Genomic DNA, 13,566 nt, shown 5'->3' with positions numbered 1-13,566 from the left:
GACCAGATCAGAAAATACCAGGTAAAGAATAAAAAAGAGCAAAACCAGCCTGCAAAGCTGAGAGCTGGAAGAGCTCAAGGAACAAAAAAGAAAGCATTAGCCAAGCCAGTCTGGAGAGTAGTATCTAAGTAAAAACTTCAATAATTTATTTGAAGCTGTTGCCCCCATCATTTATTTCTGCCTGATGACTGTGGTTGTCTAGGCTTAAAGAAAAGACTGCCAAGAAATTTATTTCAATTATTACAACCCCTTACATGGGGATAAATAAAGTTGGCCAGAAACTGTATTTTCAATGCAACACAGATGACAGAAAAAAGGAGGCAAAAATAGGAGTTAAAGGGAATGCAGATTAAGAACAGATGGAAGGTACTTTTCACTCAGAGAATAAACATGACAATGACAAATGACTTATAAACAAGGTTGCCAGGAGGTCATTCAAGAAAAAGATGTCATATTAAGGAAAAGCATGAGTCAAAGCTTTGTTCAGGCACAACTCTCACCAGTTTCAATGGGACTCGCACCTAAGGAAGAATGGCAAAGATATGACCCTGAAATTGTTCAGAAAAGTTGGCGTGCCAAAATGTTATTCCTAAAAAGTGTCTCTGTACCCTAATTTGTTTTCAATTTTAGTATAGGTTACTTCTTGAATAAGCTCTGACTGCATGGCCTATTTTTAAATGCTTCTTGAATATGCTACCTTCATTCTCACTTCTTTAAGACATATTGGTATCTCCAGACACATGGCAGCATCATAAAAAAATGCAGAAGTTACTGCTCCTTTTTCATGCTGTTTATAACTGCACATGGGAAAGCTCCTTCAGATGCAGGATCAGTTTTGACTGTGAACTTAGACTCAAGTAGGGAAAGGAGAGAGAAGCAGATAGGTCAGACTGGAAAAAACTATGCCTTAGAGCAAAACCTCAGTCCCACACCTCTCCACATCGCTTTGCTTCCTGACACAAAAACACTTGTGTACAGCAAGGAGATGCTATCTGACACAAAACGGTCTCTACTGGAGGATTTTCAAATAAAACCAAGTCTTGAATCAGGAAAAATCATCTCAGAGAATTTTATACTCACTACACAGGTTTTTGGTCTGTGTGTTTGCTTCCCATCTATTAGCTAAACCTGAAGTAGAAGATGCTTTTCTGCCAGTTCTGCCATGGTAACCACTGAGCTGCCCATTACAATTATCACTGTGCATCTAGAAGGAGAACACAAGCAGAAGAACCTATCTGGCACCCAAGAACAAAATAGCTCTTCTCCCATGTATCACCGAGTGCTCCCCACTCCTTTAGGAGGAACCATTACTAATTCCTCCAATTCCTTATAACAAAAAAGGAAGAAAGGCCAGAAAACCCTCCCAGCCAGGACAAAGCTGCTAATTACAGGTAAGCGAGGAATGTCCTAGCTCATGCCATATTCTCAGGAGCTTCTCTGTTGTTCAGCCAGTTAAAATTCATTGCTCCACAAGAAAAGCCTGTCAAAGCAATTTCCAGATAAAAGCTGATCAAGTACCTTGACATTTGACTGTACAAAGGAGTTTCAGTGATTCTTCAGGGGTAAAGAAAGACCGCTTTCACAACAGTCTATGCTGCTGGAAAGGTTGACCCAAAGCCAAGGAACAGGGCGGGGCCTGTCAGGTTAGTGGCACACATGTAACCCTAGAAAGGCTTCTTCTTGTTCCTCCAGGTCATCATCTTCCCTTCAGCTCCTAGACTGCCCGGGGATTTCAGCTGCCTTCCCTACTCACCTTGTGATGTTACACATGCAAGTAAAGGCAAGAAGAAACCGAATCCTGGGAATTAGTGACAGGACTCTGACGGGCTTCAGCACTGCAGGCACGCAAAATCTGAGGGAAGAGCTTGTGCAAGCCAAAAGCCTGAGCCTAATGAGAAAAAAGGAGCACAGCTGGTATGGTTTGAGGCCAAGTGGAATATCTGAGCTTTCTTCACCCTGGTTGACCCCAGCTATCCATGTGTTTAGCATAATTCCTGAGAGTGAAAAAATACAACATGCAAAAGACCAAATGTTATTACAATTTTTTTCCACACAAAGATACTATAGTGTTGTATTCATTAAACAAAATATACAATAAGTGATCTTTTTGCATAATTTTGGAACAAGAATAAAGTAAAACCGAATTGCCAGTTGATGCTGTCATTTAATGTGGTTTCTATTCTATTTCATAAGAATCACAAAAACTGTAGTTGATCTGTTTAACTTTTTTATATTTCCATCTCTGAAAAGATTTCCCAAGTGCAGTAAAATAATGCACAATCAATCTGTAACATGGAGTCAGATGGTTGCATATGTCAAAAGAATCAAACAAAGCCAAAAATACCAAAATTATTACATTTAAGTAAAGACACTTTAAGCTCTGTGTTGTGAAAAGTTTCCTCAGGGCAAACCTGACAGGATGGGGGAAAATATTAAAGAAAAACCTAAGCAAGTCCAATTTACTAAAGGACTAAAGTGAAACTGGAGTACTGGAAAAGAGCTGAAAAAAATTATAAGGAATGACTTGTAATGTTAGTAAGACAGTGAACAAATTACCTAACACTTTGGATTAAAAAAAAAAAAACCTATTGTCTGCTAAGATCTATAAAAAGTGTGAGGTCAGTACCATGTTATCAGATATAGCTGAGTTGTATAATGGATGCAGTGAACAGTAACTTATTACAAGTGTATATAGCATTGCAATATGGTGTCAACATTGCAACACAAAGCTCTTCCATAATGTGTTTCCTTTTTCAGTCCATATTAGATCCCATTTATCTAGAAAAGAAGAGAGCAATTGAGGAATTTCCTAAGTTTTCTGTGTGTTCTATTTAAAACCATATCGAATAGCTTTAATTTAGGGAAAAAAGTGCTTCCTCAAGTCAGTAAATCTTACTACATTTTCCAAAATTGTTTAGATTTAGTTCTGAAAAGATATACCGAAAATTATCCTATGGCTCACAGCAGTAAGCTGGAGTAGGGAGAAAGAATTCTGCATGCAGCCAAGAGACACTGAAAAGAAATGTGCATTTAATTCCTCCATTTGATACAGGCTGCTCTGTTGCATGTTCAAAATTATGCCCTGTTCAGCAGTCTATTTTAGAGCAGCAGTACCAGCCCATTTGAGTTGTGCAGGCCACAAAAGATTTGCATTAAAGATGGATTTGTTGGACTCCCTTTTCTCATGGTAGGGATCTGACTCTCTCAGCAGAGTACACCTGCACACCAGGAAATGTCAGTGTGTATTTTCTGTTGCAAATAGATCATTCCTTTAGCTTACAGACACCGATAGATCAAATACCACCCACTCAAGTCCATTAACAGGCTTAGAGATTCCAGCCCTGACCACTCCAAAGACAAACTTCCCAAATCCTCTGCTCCAGCCTCAGCCTCCTACTATGCATAAACAGAAATCAAAGAGTACCCTGCAGACATGCTGTCTTAATGATTTTCAGTACCATTTTTTAAGTACAGTAAGTTTGAGAGTTACTGGTTTAGACACAGATACCAAGAGAGCAAATTAAAGTATGTGGCTATCCAGGTTTTTTAGAGCTTGTTTTATGACTTTATCCAGCTGCCTCTTTATTGAGGGTCACGTTATTGAAAATATGAAAGGCTGGCATAGAAAATCCAAAGGAGGTCTGCCAATTCCAGGATTAGGAAAATATTTTTATTATTATGGACTTAACAGAACATTCTAAATCTAAAAAGAATAGACACAAAACAAGAAATCTAAAGACAAACTACCTTTCCAATTAATACAATAAGTCAGTATACAGATCTCACAAGGGAGAAAGTGCCTTCCCACTCACATGATGTGGGAAAACCAAGGTATTTAGAGAAAGACTTTTTAAAAAAGAAAAAAAAACCCAACACTACAACCAAAACAGAAATAACGTGCATATTGGAAACGGGCATATGTATGAAAATCAAGTCTCAAAAGTGAAAAAGTATTCAGAATAGAAGGGCCCTAATGCTAAGGGGAGTGTAAAGTAAAGAAAACCAAGTGAAAATAGAACCAAAAACATAAAAGACAAAATGCCAGATCCTGAGTCTTTTCAAGCCAGAGGAATTCTTTCATTGCCTTAAATGACTTTTGGATTAGGACCACTGGCTCCATCAGTGTTCATGCTTCAGGACATAAATTTGGAAGCATCTTCCCAGATGGATCAATCTTTCTCTCACTTCCCTTTACATTGCCTGTTAGTATTCTGAATCAGATGTTTTGGTTGCAAAATTAGAAGCACCACTAGTCTGCTCTAGTAAAACAGCTCCTGTGCTCACTTGGTAAGTCATTCACCGCACAAAGGTCAGTATGCTCCTGGGCTCACTGTAGATTAGATATAACCAGTAAACATTAAATCAGCTATTATATAAATGGTCAACTATCCTACAGATACACAGAGCACAGAGTTTTGAGATGATGAATATATGACATGTTTTAACACCTTTACCTGTTTCACATGACGCTTCCAAAGCATCATGTGGGATGACCAAAGATTAAGAACAGAGAGATGGATGAAGAGGACCAAAAGTAATTTTCTGTTTCTTCAGTATATGTTCAAGAGAATGCATATTAATATACCAGAGTGAGAAATACGAATCACATTACAGAAGTGAGAAAACAGATCTAAGAGTAGTGAACAGGTGAAGTTGATTATTATAACAGAAAATTAAGAAGGTATTAATGCCATGTAGGTTTCAGTATCTTATTTATGTAACTAAGAAGCTTATTGTGCTGGTTTTGGCTGGGATAGGGTTAATTTTCTTCATAGTAGCTAGCATGGGGGTATGGTTTGGACTTGTGCTGAAAAGAGTGTTGATAATACAGAGATGTTTCTGTTATTGCTGAGCAGTGCTTACACAGAGTCAAGGCCTTTTCTGCTTCTCACACCACCGCACCAGCAAGTAGCCTGGGGGTGTACAAGAAGTTGGGAGGGGACACAGCTGGGACAGCTGACCACAACTCACTAAAGGCATATTCCATACCATATGACATCATGCTCAGCATATAAAGGTGGAGGAAGAAGAAGGAATGGGGGGACGTTTGGAGTGATGGCGTTTGCCTTCCCAAGTAACTGTTACGTGTGATGGAGCCCTGCTTTCCTGGAGATGGCTGAACACCTGCCTGCCGATGGGAAGTGGTGAATTAATTCCTTGTTTTGCTTTGCTTGCATGTGTGGCTTTTGCTTTACCTATTAAACTGTCTTTATCTCAACCCACGAGTTTTCTTACTTTTACACTTCCAATTCTCTCCCTCATCCCACCAGAGGGAGAGCGAGCGAGCAGCTGTGTGGTGCTTAGTTGCCAGCTGGGGTTAAACCAAGACACATACGCACATGAAGAATAAATGGTGAATGGAGACTGTGAATCCAGTCTAATGAGATTCTGGAAATTCCTGTTACTATGTCCATGGAGCCTCTGTTTTTAAATTATATACCTAATGCTAAATGGTAAAAATCTCATCCCATAAGTAGTGATGCCCAAAAGGAAAAAAAAAAAAACAGGAGAAAACAACAATGCAAACTTCACCCAAATAAACAGAAAAGTGAAATTTCAGCTGAAACTGCACTCCAAAGTTTTAGTTCTAGTCTTCTGCAACAAACAAGTTAGTTGAAAAACCACAGTGGCATACAATCATTTAGATATTTCATTACGTTGCCAACAGAAAAATTGCAACCCACTTTAACAAAATAGGATTTTTACGGATTATGTAGCAGTTTTACCCGTGCCACCTACTCCAACCTCAAAGAAAAGGGAGAAAAGTATGATAATTTCATGATATTTTGAAATTCCAGCAACAGGATATAGGGTTGTGCTGCCTCACCAGAACAACATCGTTGGACCAAACACATCTGTAATACAAATAAATTTTGCATAAGTAATAAAATTAGGGAAAGAGAATGGCACAGAAGACTTCATGACTGTTGTGTGCTCCTGTGTTGAATCTGCCAAGGTTGGTTTGGCTCCTTGCCCTAAGCAATGCACATCTTGTGCCTGTGTGGCAAATAGAAATAGCCAGTGCCTTGGATCATACCGGCTTAGTTTTTTCTTACCCCTCCAGAATGTCCCTGTTGGTACAAGACGAGGTTCAACCTGGTACATAAAATCTAAAGTCTATCTATATTGGAGGCATTTCCAGGGCAATCACAATAAATGAAATATTTAATTTATTCACATTAAAATTTAGCAAAGTAAAAAAATAGATGCAACTAATCAAAAATGAAGTAACTATTGATGAAAACATCTTTTGTTTCCATATGAAAAATTATGCCTTCCAAAGTTTTTCACTTTGGATGAAGATTTTTTGACTGTCTAAAAATAGCAACACTTCTTTTTGAAAACTTCGATGCAACTTTTCACAACTTCATATTTCATCTGTTCATCCCTACTTTAATAGACTCCCATCCCTTTGACATCTCTCCCAAAGAGCTGGCGCCCCGAAACCCCTGAGCACCCTGAAGCTCAGAAGTGAGACTTCCAACTCCAAGCTCTAGAAAGGAGAGTTTTGGCAGGGGTGGGGAGGAGCTTCAGCTCTACCACATGGAGACCAAATTAGTGTCCTAAGAGTGAAGCCAGAGTTACCTGAGTTTCCAGGTTCCTGGTTTCACAGGGTGAACCAAAGTTCTCAAATCCACAGCCAAATGCAAGTGTCCCAGAACTTTGAGATGTGCTGGTTTGGTGTGGGCTGTGAGAGCTGCAGGACGTTGACTGTGGACCCAGGAACCAAGAGGTCTCCAGATTGCAGAACTGACCTAGGACTGTGCAGCTTGGAAACCCCAAAGTCTCCAATTTCACCGCTGACTTGAAGGAAGTATAGTTCTCAGATCCCCAGTAATCTCCTGGGTAGACAGCCAGAAAAACAGGCAAATTTTCATCAGAACCCTGCTGATGCTTTCACAGAACTTCAGCAGCAACAATAGCCTTCTGTGACTCATTTTGGTCTGGTAAATAAAAACATGTCAATTTACAATTATTTAATTGAAAAGTTCCTGGTAAAGAAAAATAAAATTATAAGAGCTGAAGAGTGGAAAGAAGGTGGGGTCCAACTGAAACACTCCAATAGCAAGAGAGAAAGAAATAAAACATCCAAATCAGTGAACAAGAAAAAGGAAATACTGCTCAGGGAATAAAACAGCAGCCAAAACCTTCCAATATAACATGACAAAGTCTGGTATATACAGTGGGAATGAGCTAAACTAAACCCATGATGTGGACGAGAAGGAAATCCAAGACCCAAAGAGCAATTCTGGCTACGTGATTCACTGAAATTACACTGAAATATTTCTTTGAGCAGGAGTTAGTTTAATTTCAATAATAATGAAATTGTCTTGAAACCCACCCAAATCAAAGACAGCTCTGGATCTCCTCCAGTTCCAAAAAGACATATTAAGTGATTTAAATGATAAAGATGATGAGAAAACTGAGGCTGAGATGGCCAAACCTCAGCTGGATTGTAGGCCAGTGGGGTTAGCTGTGAAAATATGATGTATGAGTGAGATAAACTGTAATACCATTTGTATCATTTGTGAGTTTGTGGTCCATACTGTAATCAGGCTGTGGTTCTGACATCCAGTCAAATATAGCTAAAGTTAAAAAGCCCACAATTCTCTGAGGTGGGTTAGAAAAAAATACCCTTGAGTTGGAAATTAATTAAACTGGTATCGTGAATGCAAAATAACCATGATTTGCATGATCTTTTGACCATTTTCTGACTAAATCTTTTGAGAATAATGGCTGTTACAAGATTTTGTTTAAATCTAAACTGACACTAATAAGCAGGTCTCTTGATGACTCTAATTCAAAACAAATATTTTAGGAGCAAATTCTAAACTGAGATTTTAAATCCAATCCCACATCACCTAGATATCCTCTGCAGTTCCTATTTTAATTTCATCCACCTCCAGTCATGAATGTCAAACCACAGAACGCTTTTCAGCATAGTATATTATAAAGCTCATTTGCATTACATTTATCATTTGTGCTCAGAGTTCCACAGCACGAAGATGGAATAAATGGAATTGAAAGGAAACTAAATTGCATCCTAAACAGGGAAGATTTATGAACAAGAAAAAATCTATAATGCACAAAATCAGAGTCAAAATTTTCCAGAATTAGCATAGATGTTTTAATGCATCACTTTGAGTATAAGCAGTTGAGTAGAATGACATGTTTGAAGTCATTACTTCTCTGGCCCCAGAATAGGTTAAACATTTCCTAACAGTGATGTAAAATTAGAAAACAGTTATGGAAACAGAAAGCACCAGCTGAGCTACAAGGTGCACTGCTCTAAGCTATATACTTAGAAGAAAGAACAGAAAAGTGAATACTGTCCACCTTTGCACAACACTTGAAAAGCAGAAAATCAACTTGGTACTCAAAAGAGGTTGCAGTAAAGTATCTACCGTAAGCTGATGACCCAAAACACCAATAAAAGGCAAGGGCCATGCCAGTCTCACCTCCTCTGCCTTTCCTAAGCAGCAAACTAAATAAAAGTTTAGCCAAGAGCTAGGACTGCTATGGCAAAGTGCCTGTGGCACTCCATTCCCTGGCCTGTAGGGGAAACAACCAGCCCACATCCCCAGCGGGTTCCTGATATTGCCTCAGGACTGCTGCCATCTTCCTGCATCACTGAAGTGAAATCCAACTTTGCTGGGTTCAATTTTGCCATTGACCTAGATGAGCACATGGACAAATTTTTTGCCATTTTGCCACATGTCATGTATAAAGTGGATTAAGCAATATGGGTTTCCTGATGGATGCATTGGAAAAATTGACTTGTATTATAAAGCTTTTTTAATGAAATGGAAGAACTATGGAAAGGAAAATAGACTGAAAACAAAAGGGAACAACACTCATTTACACATGCTGGAAATTTTTTTTGGAACGTAATATAGCTGGTAGAAAGATTTGTCATTATGAGAAATGGCAACATGTCTTAAATGATGCCTGAGAAAGGGATCGTTGAAAGGAAATACCTTACCATGACATCACAAAAATGAAAGCACTCGAACAACTCAAGTCATCCCAAGTATTGCGTTAACAAGAGATACTGAGCCAAATGAATTTCTGGGTTAACTCCACTAAAGACAGCTGTTACACCAGGGATAAATGTGATGTATTCTTTATTATAAGAAGGCCATTCAGTAGGCCTGCTGCCAATATACAAAGACAAATGATATGGAACAGTGGTAAATAAAATAAAGTAACTGATTAGCAACAGTGCATGAAGTCCCCCTATGAAGTAAACATATCGTCAGAGCTCTTTATCAGTCAACCTGTCCATGGCCAGACATATCTCTACGCATGTTAACAAGATGTGCTTCTAGTCTGTGCAGAAGCATTGCTTATTCATTTTTTATGACTGTTATGAGCAGTTTGTCACATTTTGGGCTTTGGCAGTTATCCTAAACTATCTTGCTGCTCAATCCATACTCATGGCAGACAGTGGATTTACTAATTTTTAGTTTTTAAAAGATTATTGGAGTTATATATAATTCTATTTAGCAATGAGTGACTCTTAGCAACTCTTAAATGTACTCAAATGACAGCCTTCACACACAGGATGACATTTACTTTGTGAAAACATCATTACTGCATATGTACGTACATATAAGCACACATCATGCATGCACTCTGTGTTCTACCGATAGTATAATGATAGAACAATAGCGTTCAGTACATAAAATAGTGTGTTAGGGACTTGGCTATCTAAAAGGTCCAGGGAAGGTCCAGGAAGACTAGGGAATACCATTTCAAAAATAATGGAGACAACTGTCAAGATACCTGGTTTCTATTTCTGCTCACTGCAGGGGGGTTGGGCTAGATGACCTCTAAAGGTCCCTTCCAACCCAAAGCATTCTATGATTCTATGATTCTATTGACTTGCTACTTTTACTTGCTAAGGTGTCCTGGTTTCAGCTGGGATAGAGTTAGTTTTCTTCCTAGTAGCAGGCATAGTGCTGTGTTTTGGATTTAGTAGGAGAAGGATGCTGATAACACGCTGATGTTTTTAGTTGTTGCTAAGTAGTGCTCAAGGACTTTTCAGCTTCCCATGCTCTGCCAGGTGCACAAGAAACTGGGAGGGGGCACAGCCAGAATAGTTGATCCAAACTGACCAAAGGGCTATTCCATACCATATGACATCATGCTCAGTATAGAAACTGGGGGGGGAGTTGGCCGGGGAGCAGCAATGGCTGCTCGGGAACTGTCTGGGTATCGGTCGGCAGGTGGTGAGCAATTGCATTGTGCATCACTTGCTTTGTATATTATTATTATTATTATTATTATTATTATTATTATTATCATCATCATCATCATCATTATTATATTGTTATTGTTATCATTACTATTTTACTTTATTTCAATTATTAAACTGTTCTTATCTCAACCCAGGAGTGTTTCTCACTCCTCCAATTCTCTCCCCCCATCCCATCAGGATAGGGGGAGTGAGCGAGCAGCTGCGTGGTGCTTAGTTGCTGGCTGGGGTTAAACCACGACGTAAGGAGAGACAGCAGTTAAACTCTTCAGAACCAGACTTAAAGGTATCATGCCTTTTGGTGAAAGACTAGACAATGTATCATTAGCAAAATTATGTAGTTATGTCAACAGTGCATGAAAGAACAGGATTGTTGAGCAGTCTGTTGGAAAAGAACCAGAATGGCTTTTGCAGCGGGAAATCCTGCCAAAGTCCTGTGACACTGCCACGAAGCACATGGGTAAAGGTGACCCAGAGGACATCATATATTTAGAGTTCAAAAAAAGCTTTTGATAATCGAAGGTTATTAGAGAAACTAAGTTGCCATGGTATTGGCGGAAAGGTCCATTTACAGACAAAGCTGGTTAAAGGACAGGAAGCAAAGACTAGGGCTTAATGGTCTCTTTTCAGGATGGACAGTGAAGTTCTACAAAGTCTGGTGCTGGGACTGGTTTTATTCAACTTTCTCAGTGACCTGAAGAAAAGAATAAACAGTGAAATCTTCAAGTCTGTGGATGATCATAAACGGTCTTAGATAGCCAAATGCTTTATCTGTGGCACAGGAACTCCAGAAGAGCCTTGCAAAACAGAGTGTGTGGGCAAAAGAGACACAGAAAAGCTTCAACACAGCTAGACATAAGTAGTGTACCTACAGGAAAAACAATCTAAACCATATCTACACAACCATGGACTCAGAACTGATAGTTACCACACAGGAAAGAGGTCTTGGGGTCATTGTTATCAGAATTATTAGAATCCAGTGAGTTATGATCAAAATTTACGGTGAAGGCATGGATAAAGTGAACATGGAACTGTTATTCACCAAATCCTTGAAGCTAGAAACAGGGGGTATTGAATGAATCTACTGAGAACTTTTTAACAGATAGAAGAAAGTAATTTTTTTGTACAGCCATGATCTTCTGGAACTTGCTTCCATGCAGGCTGTAGAGGCAGAGGGTGTCAGCATGTTTAGAAGGAGCTTGGGCAAACTCACACAGAGAGGTCCATAAATAGATACTAATCAAAATAGGAAGGGTTGGACCCTAATACAACTGTGGATGCTGAGGGGGTGCAGAATGTGGCCAGGTTTACCTGCTCTCCTTCTGCCACTGTCAGACGCAGAGTAGTGACATAAACGAACTACTGGTCCAACTGGTATGCAATTTCTTTTTGCTTTTTTATGACAGTTGCATCAGATTTATTTTAATATTTACAAACCACCACCCACTGCAGTTATATTTCAATTAAAATAAAAAACAGTTGCCAGCTCCTGATAGACATCATGTGATATAGACCTTTTTTACTGACTTTTGAAGGAAAAGTTTTACATGGAGCAAGAGTTTTGTTTTCAGATATTATTAAGTTTATTAATTTTCTAAGTATGGGATATCTCTTGATCTTCCATTTGGCTGAGTATACAAATCAAGGAAAGTGTCATTAATCTGAGATTAGTACCTTTAAAGAGTAGGGCTGTTGCTTGTCAAATTCTTCTCAGGACAAAATTGGATGGAGTCAGAAAATGTGATACCAGAGACTACCATATGATACAGTGAGAACATCCCTATACTCACATAGCGTTCCCTTACCTATTTTTACATTGCCAGCACTGGAAATCTTTTAACATTAAACTCCAAATTGTCAAAAAAAAATCAGTAAAAACAAAACAAAAAAAACCCCAACACTGTGCTGGTGGCTGATTGTAAGACGAGTGGTTTTGAGCAAACAAATCAAAGTTATCAATTCTGCTAGGTAACTGTAGGTACGCTGAGTTGTCAGTGTATCAGGAGTAACTGGAGAGGTGAAGTATTTCAATATCAGCTCATGTTGACTGTTCTGGATTTTCTACATTTATGTAAGAAATTATAAAGGATTTTTGTATCATTTGTACCTTTAAATCATGCCTTCTAAACTGCTTTATTATATTAGAGAGATAACTTTTAGCATAGCTATAATGTAAGGGAATGCCAGGAACCAAGACTGCAGAATCACCTTGCACTGAGTAAGATTTTCAGTGTCTTGAGTCATCAGTACAGTGCTTTCTCATAGCTGTTGGATACAGAAATGGGTTTTACATATGCACAGTAACATTTTAAGGGCTTGCTTGTAGAAAAGCTAACAGATAAGCTTCCATGCCCACAACAGGGACTTGCCTGGGTCTTCCATTCACAGCAAATATAACCATTTGTTTTTAGGATTTGTTCTACCTTTATTAATTTGTTTTCACTATTTTCATAATTCAAGCTTTCAACGTTCTTCAGCTAATGGTCAGAAACATCTGCTCAGACAACTTCCACTGACAGTTTCCTACCTGCAGTAGGATACATCCTTACTATTCTGATATTCTTCCTTCCCACGAAGGCAGATAATAGATCATGAGATGAGACGACAGGAAAGGCTGTTGTTATAAATGTCTATCTTCTTAGTATATTTGAAGCTTAACACCTAAAGGCCCAAAAATCTAGATGATGTATGAAGAGCCGCTAATGTAAAATTCATGTCAACATACTAGATAATGATAATAAACAAATAGGCACAAATCAAACACAAATAATTTCTTAACTGCAGGGGTTTGGGTACATAAATAAATAACAAAACAAGTAATATGAAAATATCTCCCACCCCGGCTTCAAATTAACATACTGCTCAGGTTCAATTGGTACAATTCTTTTCAATCTAAATTTTCTATCAAAACTGTATCCTCTTTTTTAGAGCAAGATGGCAATTTTGTTAACATATACAGGCCTCGTGCTTAGAAAGCTATTTGAAAAGAATTATTACACTGGTCTAATCTCGGTATACAAACACTAAGCAAATTCATCACCAGGTCTGAAACACTGGGGTCAACTAAAGGCATCCGAAAAGCAGACAAGACACCTCTCATTTTGGATACCTACAACTCACGGCCAGTGTCTGCGTTAACAGGAGGGACTGAATAAAAGGCAATTAAACCGCCCCCTAAATCCTCAGCCCACATCGCAAACCAACGCCTTCACCTCTCGGCGTATTTGGGCGGATTTCAGAGCAAAGCGGCCGACCCCCCGCGCCCGCAGCAGCCCCCGCGCAGGCACAGGATGGCTGTGCTCAGCCCC

At 38.9% G+C, this 13,566-nt stretch overlaps 1 protein-coding gene across 1 annotated transcript in view; it reads right to left on the bottom strand.

Moving 5' to 3' along the window:
• Positions 1–13,566, bottom strand: part of MTMR7 (myotubularin related protein 7) — a 58,198-nt gene that overhangs the window by 35,357 nt on the left and 9,275 nt on the right. The window contains 2 exon segments of the mRNA XM_075709863.1: positions 13,299–13,353; positions 13,407–13,464. Coding sequence (XP_075565978.1) covers positions 13,299–13,353; positions 13,407–13,464 — 113 coding nt within the window.

Source organism: Pelecanus crispus, chromosome 4, assembly GCF_030463565.1.
Source record: "Pelecanus crispus isolate bPelCri1 chromosome 4, bPelCri1.pri, whole genome shotgun sequence".
Lineage (NCBI taxonomy): Eukaryota > Metazoa > Chordata > Aves > Pelecaniformes > Pelecanidae > Pelecanus > Pelecanus crispus.
Note: the sequence above shows the minus strand (reverse complement) of the source record. Positions and strands in the feature narration are given on the sequence as shown.